We start from the raw sequence: 9,198 nt of genomic DNA on the forward strand, positions 1-9,198 counted from the left end.
TTCCAAGCTGTTTAGGGCATTGTCTTCAGACTTGTAAGAATATTCTGATACATATAAATGAGGGGTGCTCTTTTAGAGCCAGAAGGGGATACCCTTACTCACATTGAGTAATCCCTCATTCCCCAAGGCGTCCCATTAAAATCCATCCCTTTATGAACAGAGCTCAATACTAGGGCCACATTCTCCCCTTGTTTACATGTTGTGCCCCCGCACCCCACCCCCAATGGCTTCAACATAGAATATGAACCTGTGAATCAAATTCTGCTCTTGGTTACTCTGAGCTAAAACTGGAGTATATCCATTGACTTGTTGGGGCTCGCCATCTTTTGTAGCTTGAGGCATGGGCCATTTGCAGCTTTAAACTCTGGTAAATAGTGAATTCTCTGTGACTTGAAGTCTTTAAATCATGATTTGAGTAACTCAACCAGAGGTTATGGGTCTATTACAGGAGTGGATGGGTGAGGTCCTGTGGCCTGCAATATGCAAGTGGTCAGACTAGATGATCATGATGGTCCCTTCTGGCCTTAAAGTCTATGTACATCATTGACAGGCTGGTGATGGGAGAACTGAAGCAATAGCACTGGACTGTGTGTGCAGAAAATAACTGGGCATTTTTTTCCCCTGTGGAAAGGTAATTTACGTAAATTTATCCACAACTAGCATATGGCAATAGCTCACAACTTTGTTAATGGAAACCTGGTGATCCATATCACTTGTGTAGGAGACATTTGCTCGGGGGTTAATACAATATTAATGTTAATATCAATGATCGATCAGAGGATTTGCAAGAAAGGCATAAAGTATTTAATTATAATTACATCGGGAATGGCTTTGTAATGGCTACGACATTTGAATAAGGTCACATCTAGCCCTCACCCCTGTTATGTTGTTCTATATTAAATGCCATTCACTTTAAGTGCTGGAAACCTTTCTGAAGTACTCAGAATATAATACTCTGGGTAAATTGAAATATGTCCATTCATTTTTAGAAATATGATTGATATCCTTTGCAAAACAAATGTTAACACACATTTGTACACAAATTTCTTTGATTGTATGTTAGGGAAACTCAAATATAACAGTCTTTCTTAGCAGGCATTTTACAGTGTTCAAAAGAAAGGGCTATTTGCGCATATTAATTCAGCTTTAGCTCTCTGATGTCAATCTGTACATTTATATTTCTGTCCTCTGCATTTTCTAACACATTTATCCAAAAGTTACTCGTTACGCCCGGTCCTGCCTCCATTGAAAGCAATGGCAAATCTCCCATTGTATTCAGTAGGAGCCAATATTGGGCTCACTATCAACCTTTGCTGCAATTTAGTTATCTTTTGTTAAAAATGTCACCCAGTAACAAAGAATACATAGTAAGAAGCATGTTTGTACATTTAGCAGCAGAAAAATATATTTCAAATATACTGTGTAGATTTACTGTAACTACAAACTAAACAGCATTGTCGCCTTGTTTAAAACTATTAAGAAAAACAGTTTTGCATATAAAGCGGTAATACATAAATGTATGTATAAACATAGAGGTGCACACATACACACACACAACTGAGTGCATACATAGATAGAGATACTAAGTACCAACATGCTCTTGCACACCTACATTCTACCGTGAATATGTTAAGGAGCAAATTCTGTTCTCTCTTACAGTGATATGAATCCATGTGCACTGGCGGCAGTGGCTTTATTCTGTGTTTACATCAGCGTAAAGGAGAGATGCATCTGCCTTCGGATGACTGCACAGAATAGCCATTGATTCAACGAGCGTGACAAGCTCCCATCTGAAGGCAGAGTTTGGCCCCAAAGAATGATCCTTTGAAACTTTGGAAGGCATGCTGGGATGTAACTTCGACATGGTTTGCCACTTTCTCATTTAAAAAAGAGTATTCAGTTAAGTTATAAAAATGCCTAAGGATTTCAAGTTTTATATTGTTGAAAACAAATAAGAATTTATTACCAATTTGTAACGAATACTGCTGCTGGTAAGCTGTAGGTAGATGGCAATATTTTTAACATCAAGAAGACATTCATCATGCATTTTTACAACATGTAAGTGCAGTGATATTGCTCCCTTTCTCAATAACAATATATAAGAATATATAGTATAAATGTACAGTATATATTAGCAACAATGTAAAATAACTTAGTGAAATGTCAAAGCTTCTGGATAAAAATTCAGGTCATGCCTGAGCATACCTTTTGCACAATTTTGCTTAAACGTATCATCTCAGCTACCTTTGTTTACCTTGAATTTATGTTACAAAGACAGATTTTTGTTCTTTATATAATTGCCTATTACACCAACTAGTATCCTGGGCTGTTTGTTTGTTGTTTGCAAGGTTAAGTCAAGCCAAGCCACAAATAAGGGTTCTGTGGAATCCATCGTTAGGGAATGGAAAACAATTAATTGTGCAAAATGTGCTTGAAAAAACATTACTACGCATCGGTCATATCTTATCATTGTACATAATTGTAATTTTTTGTTAAAAAATATCCATCTACAGTGTATAGGGTAATCGAGCTACAATAATTTTAAATGGCGCTCATGATCCTAATGTCAATGTCTCTACATTATAAATCTCACCAGTTTTGCTAAAATTGTATCAAGTACCACTTTGGTGATTGCTTGCAGGAAGAATCAATAAAAATCCACTTAATAGGAATGTACAACTTGTCTCAAAGCAGGTAGGGGGACTTTACTTTTCCCCACATTTTGTCAGCGGATACAGTTTCTTGCAGGGCCGATCCTTCATTTATGCTTACTATATAAAATATGTGCAAGGGCTTTCTTACATCTCAGGAAAAATTGTTTTAACCATAGATATTGTGGGTCTGTAATATCAGCCATCAAAGTTTACCAGAGTTCCGCAGCCTTGCAATAACTTTCATGCAATTAACTGGAATACTATTTCACTTCCACTGGTTAGGCAGTTATGCCCTGAATTCAACAAAAAATTCCATAATCATGCAATGAATAAACATATTTATCAAATAGCACAGTGACTGACCTATGCTATATACTACTCAAATAGTCCGAGCCATAATACCGAATGTAGCAAAATAGGATGGGCTAAATTGTTTTCTTGACCCAATTAAAGAAAAAAACTACTAGATTCTCAGCTGATATAAATCAATGGAGCCACACTGGATTGACAACAGCGGAAGATCTGGCCTATATAGTGGAGTTAATCCTAATTTACACCAGTGTAAGTGAAGTCACATCTCCCTTGTCTTTTACAAAGTACGATGTGACAGAAGCAAACTGAAAGTAGATTGATTTAAAGAAGAAAGGAAAATCCATGCAAAGCAAGCTGGTGTCCACGATATTTTAGAAAATAAAACTGCAGTTTCACAAGATGTCAAGGTCATCAACAGTGTTATGAGTTAGATATTAGACTCTAACCTCAGAAAACTAAGTTCTTGTGGTATAAATAGCATCTCAGCTGGCTGATCAAGTTACTCCTCACCCTTTCTGAGAACTACTTTGGAAAAAGATGGCCAACTGATGATACTCAGTGATACCAAATATAGACTGTATCACAGAATTTGTATAGACTGTTGTATAGACTGTATCACAGAATTTGTTACCAGGTGTGAATGATATCACATTGTCCAGAACTGGAGATTAATTTTTTGGGACTCCAGTAATTGATATTTATTATCTAGCATATGATACTGAGATCTCAGAACAGGCAAAGGGTCTGGGGCTGAAAGAATGTAATCGATGCTAAATTTAATTTCAGAGTCAGATTTTCCTAGGGAGGAGTTGTTTAGGCTCTGTCTGTTGGAGGTGTTGTTTGGAAAGAACCCATGAGGCTCCAAGAGTCTGGGTCCAGATTCGGTTGGCTCGCATTTACTTTCATGACAGGAGATGCTGTATAAACCAGAATCCATGGAAGACGATTCAGGGGAGGAAGGATCTTTCCCTCCACTTGGTCTCTGCTCTTTGTGTTCCCTTTTCATGTTCCTTCTTCTCCGTCTCCGCCTGTAATTCCCATTTTCAAAAAGATCCAGCATGGATTCACATCCAGATGCAAAGCTCCAATAGTTTCCTTTCCCCTTCTCATTCCCTTCTGTTCTGGGAACCTGTATTCATTTAAAGGCAGTTCAGTGTTTGTATGTGTTACAGATGCTGCTGCTTAACATCTGTGTTTATTTACATTCAAGAATGGTGTAAACATACATGACAAGCCATTTAAACCCATTCTCTTTCATTATACTACTTGTAGGCAAAATCCAGCCTCTTCAATTTGCTTTATATTAACATAAATCAGAAAAGAACATACACATTACCTCTTCAAATGACAGCATGTAGACTGCAGAGAGATTTACAATTATTTGTAGCTGAATTGTTTGGCTCCCCCCCCCCCTCCAACATTTCTTTGGGAGACTATTCCTACATAAAGATATTTTCAGTTGCGCACAGCATGTATGCAAATATACAGTTACTGATCTTACCTTTACAAAACAACTGTTAAGTGATAAGTTATGTCGGATGGAGTTCTGCCAGGCTCTTTGATTTGATCTATAGTAAGGAAATTTCTTCATTATAAAATCATAGATGCCAGACAAGGTCACTTTGTTTGAAGGACTTTGCTGGATGGCCATTGCAATTAAGGCAATGTAGCTGAAAAAGGAAAATTCAGTGTTATGCCATTGCCTTGTATGTGTATATTTTATAACTAGGGTCTACCCCTGTCTCTCACACTCATACATAGATGTGTAGGTGATTCTTATATAAAATTATAAAATTCCTCCTTGTCCTACATTTTGGTTGGGTCCCTCCTTGACTTGAGATGGCTTTTACAGACATCAACCAGTCTGCTCAGAATCCTTTTGCTTTAGTCTAAGAGCAAGATCCCTATTTCATAGATTCATAGATCTATGAATCTATGAATCTATGAAATAGGGATCTTGCTCTTAGACTAAAGCAAAAGGATTCTGAGCAGACTGGTTGATGTCTGTAAAAGCCATCTCAAGTCAAGGAGGGACCCAACCAAAATGTATTTAACACACATTGATTCATACAGCATGATACACAGGCATTACTTACAGACAATTGAAACCCAGTCAGACTGTTTCTCCTTTCACTCAGCAGGCAGTGCTTATATTTAAAAAACACCAAAATCTCAAACCGCTCAAGGAAAGTTTCCCTAATCTATTATGCTCCAGTGAAATGTACCAGACTGTGAGACACCATCATTCCACTGCCTCCTATAACTTCAGGGCTGGAGAGTTCATCACCTTGGCTAATTAGAGGGACACTGGATGTTATCTTTCTCCAGACCTATTCATGAACCCACATGGTGCATCTTTGTTCAATTGTGGGGACATCCACATTTATTTCCTTAGTGAGCATCCTACAAATTTGATTAATTTCCCTCAGTGTCCCTAAAAAGGGCAGAAAAGGACAGCTGAAATCTGATGATACAAAGGAGTCCAGGACATTAAAGCCAGAAGTTTCACTTTCTCCAAAGTGAAGAGATGAGGGAAGAAGGAGGAGTGGTGGGATGGAAGAAAAAAATACTTATTTCAAGGGGAAAAAAGAAATGCCTCCCCCCAGTTCTCTGTGCCTTGAGGAAACTACCTGGAAGGATACCTGTGCTGGTTACCAAGGGGGAATTCCCATTATCTGACAGTGCAGACAATTTCCCTGGACAGAGGAAGACTTTGAAAACTTAACCTTACCTGTATGCTGGTCTGGTGAATTTTTTCTCTTCGTCAGAACTACAGGTTGGATAGTCATCCCCATCATAATTAAAACAGTTATAGGGGTATTGTGTATTATCAAACATCTTCCTGCTCTTGGTTCAGCTCCTGTGGAGTGAGAGAGATGGAGTGATGTTTCTCTTTCTCTGTGCCTGGGCTCCCTCCTCCCTTTTTCCCTCCCCTCTGTCTCATTCTCTCTCTCTCTCTCTCTCTCTCTCTCTCTCTCGCGGTGCACACACACACACACACACACACACACACACACACACTTCCTCAGAGTTGGGGTGGAGATTGTTTTTGTAATTCTTCAGTCCCAGACAGCCAGTCTGTTAAGATATTCCTTTTGTCGGTGTTGTTGTTGCATCCAATCTGCTTATAGGAAAGGCAGCTAATAACTGATTAAATTGGTGAGTTCTCCCATGAACCTTTGAACTTGGGTGTGTACTGCCAGTAGCTCTGCTCCGGCTCTCTGGGTGGTCTGTGCTGGAGAGGGGCCAGCCGTTTTGCCATCTTTACATACACAATGTGACAAAAGCAAACAACATGATGTTAATGAATCATGCTTCAAGGTTTGTTCTTGCAAATTAAACTTTAAGAACAAAGTTTCTCCACCCTCCCGTTTCCCCTCCGCCCCCCCGCTCCCTTCTCTGCTCAGCAGGGTGGCTTTTTATTTATTTATTTTTAGAACCCGACATACAATAAACAGACATTCCAGCCAATAATGCATGCTGGCCCTGATCTGTAATCTATAATAGACATAAATTATATTTCCATGACTAAAGGAAAATGTGTACATTCAAAGAGAGCAGAACAGAGGAATCCGAGGGACTACTGTCAAGCAGGAAAGTAAAAGGAAAATAGCTGTAGGCAGAAGATCTGCCTGTGTGGGCTTTGATCTGGAGGATAAATTAGACTAATAGCCCTGTGTGTTGGCATCCAATACAGTAACAATTTAATAGTATTTCAATGCTTTGGAGTGTTTTCCAACAAGTGACGTAAACCAAAGACATGACAACGTTTCAGGGGGACTAAAAAGGTGTAGGCCACATGATAATTACATGATTTGAAGATGGCTATTTCCCCCAGAACTAGCTCGAGGAGGAGATGCACATTGGAAGGGAGAAGGCAAATCAGTGTGCTGACAGTTACCTGGATGGAAATAGAAAAGCAGAACTGCTAGCATTACAGTTCAATGCAACTTTCTTTTCTACTGCATCTTTCCTACAAACTACATCCCCAAAGCCCTTACTGAGTGAAAGGATACATTTAGGGTGAAATTCACTCAAGTGACAAGGAGAGACTTCAAGTGAAGTTTAAGCGGGGTGTAGGATTTTGCCCAAGCGCTGGAATGAACTTCACACTCACGGAATTAAACAATAAGCAGATACTGACTTCTCTTAAGAGTATCAAGATTTACAGACCAGAGAGGTAAATTCTGAGAGGTAAAATCATGATCTTTCTCAGGTATGTATAACAATATGTAATAGCAGAGGGAGGGAGAAAATATGAAGCAGAAGCAACGGAGTACAGAGATGTTTTCAGAGGAACTATGAAAATGAGCCAGAGCAATTATGTAGAATCAGGAACACACCTACCCCAAATTACAATAGCCATCAGCATATGCATGAGATGCAGATTCCAAAAAGCCCCTTAAAGCACAGGCTCAGATCCTACTGCCATAGGATTCAGTGGGACTTTTGCTGTTGAGTTAAAGTGAGTTAAATCAGGCACAAAGAGGATAGCAGATATACGGCCTGATTTTCATTTACACTCACTTCCAGAAGGGTGAAAAGGGGCATTAGTGTCAAAGAGAGTCAGGGCCATTAATTTCAGTGGGTTTTCTCGTACAAGTGAGGCAAGAAGGATTTAAGGCACCAGTAAATCCACAGTGCAACTTTTAGTAGCAATTCTTCTCTTCTAATATAAGTTACCTCAGTGAAATTCCATTCACGCTGATGATTTTTGCCAATATAAATGAGAACAGAGTCCGGCCATTGGGTTCCAATTTTGTATTTTCTGTTAGTAAGTGTTTAAAATTGAATAAGGCTTTAATTATGAAAACAGCCTTGATTAAAAAAAAAGAGTTAAAACAATCTATTTTAATCAAAAGGCTACTTCTCATATAGTTACTTAAAGTATTTAATAGGTAATGTTTGCTAGAAAGGAATTAAGGAAAAGTAATAAAACTTGATTAGTCTGATAACATTAGGAGCCCTTTTTATTTGCTACAGTTTACCACTGCACCAGTGGGGCTGATGGTCTGTATGTATGGCTAGGAGCGATTACTGGGAAACTGTTTGAAGGCAATAGGTAACTTGTACAAGAAAAGGGATTTTATCTAATATAGAAGTGTAAAGCCTCAGGTTGTGTCTTTATGTTTGTTTTCTGTGTAACTTGTATGTTTGCTTTCTCTTACTATTTCATCTTTGAATATGTGGTTTTTCTATTAAATAACCTTTTTGTTTATTTTTACCCAAGCAGGTCTCTGGAGTGCAAACCGTGTAGAGTGTGTGTGCCAAAGAGAACTGCTAACTGCAGGGGCGGGGGGAAGAGGCTGGTTTCATGCCTTTGGGGGCGATGAACCAAAGGGGAAAAATCGGAGTGTCTAGTAGTTAAAAAATCGGGAGGACGGATTTGGGGAGACTCGGGACCAGAAGGGCTGATGATATCACCCTGCAGGGAGTAACTAGGCTGGTGGAAGTCAGGGTAAGACTGTGCTCATGAGTAAGATACTGGTGTCAGGGATCTGAACCAAAGTTGCGCAGCATAGAGACCTCCAAGGTTACAGGGCAGGAGGTGATACAACCCCTTATCAGTCTGGACGATCCCCAAAATGTCACAGTGCCTAAACATGGATTTGGCAGCCTAACTCTAGGAAACCATTTTTAAAACCTTGGTGATGGATGACCCAGAATAATAGATGGCTCGGTTTTGGAAAGGGGCCTTTTCCCTCTAGGATGCCAATTTGAAACCAGTCCAGTCAGTAGTGACTGAAAAGTCATTACCATTAATTGGTTGTTTGGGACACCTTACATTCAAAGAATGGGTGGTTTCAGTCCATTTTGCAGGGGCCCATAATAAGAACCAGCATAGTTGGCATCTTTGATAATCTCAGGAGCGAGGACAAACAGAAAGAAGAAAGAACTACCTTCTCACTTCCAGATGTGGTCAGGATTAAGGCATGTTGGCCAGGCCTGTGGAGAAACTTATCTTGCTGCTGTCTCTTCTGTATCTACTCTGTGGACAAGTATTATTATTATTTATTATTTACTGATAGCCAACACTGGGGTAGATGACTTCAGTCTCTGGGGTGGCAAATTGCACCCAGTTTAAATTCACTCAACATATAAGAACAAAGCAATCAATTTTTGAGTCCTAGAAGAGCAAAAAGAAGCATAAATTAAATCTAGTAAACTTCCTTTTGAAATCCAAATATGTCAAAATGGTTGAATATTTTTCAACAGTATTTTAAGGCCCTAC

The 9,198-nt window shown here is 39.1% G+C and overlaps 1 protein-coding gene across 2 annotated transcripts; it reads right to left on the reverse strand.

The window, feature by feature from the left end:
- Positions 1–827: 827 nt before the first annotated feature.
- FOXL3 (forkhead box L3) lies at positions 828–6,179 on the reverse strand. Of its 2 annotated transcripts, none has more exons than XM_034784887.1 (4): positions 5,988–6,179; positions 5,698–5,826; positions 4,468–4,534; positions 828–4,095 (listed from the first exon to the last, which is right to left on the reverse strand). In XM_034784887.1, exons 2-4 carry the CDS (start codon positions 5,802–5,804, stop codon positions 3,613–3,615), a joined length of 657 nt encoding a protein of 218 aa, XP_034640778.1. In that variant the 5' UTR covers positions 5,805–5,826; positions 5,988–6,179; the 3' UTR covers positions 828–3,612. The 2 variants fall into 2 exon arrangements, with proteins under 2 accessions (XP_034640778.1, XP_034640777.1); XM_034784886.1 differs by having other exon boundaries at positions 4,468–4,636; positions 5,988–6,175.
- Positions 6,180–9,198: the final 3,019 nt, after the last annotated feature.

The sequence above is a fragment of the Trachemys scripta genome, chromosome 10 (genome assembly GCF_013100865.1).
Source record: "Trachemys scripta elegans isolate TJP31775 chromosome 10, CAS_Tse_1.0, whole genome shotgun sequence".
Taxonomy (NCBI): Eukaryota; Metazoa; Chordata; order Testudines; family Emydidae; genus Trachemys; species Trachemys scripta.

Coding starts and splice junctions, on each gene's coding strand:
- FOXL3 (XM_034784886.1), bottom strand. CDS start 5,804: ATGTTTGATAATACACAATACCCCTATAACTGTTTTAATTATGATGGG. Junction 4,637..5,697: donor TTCACCAGACCAGCATACAG/GTAAGGTTAAGT, acceptor TTCCTTTTTCAG/CTACATTGCCTTAATTGCAA. Junction 4,096..4,467: donor TTAACAGTTGTTTTGTAAAG/GTAAGATCAGTA, acceptor AAATGAATACAG/GTTCCCAGAACAGAAGGGAA.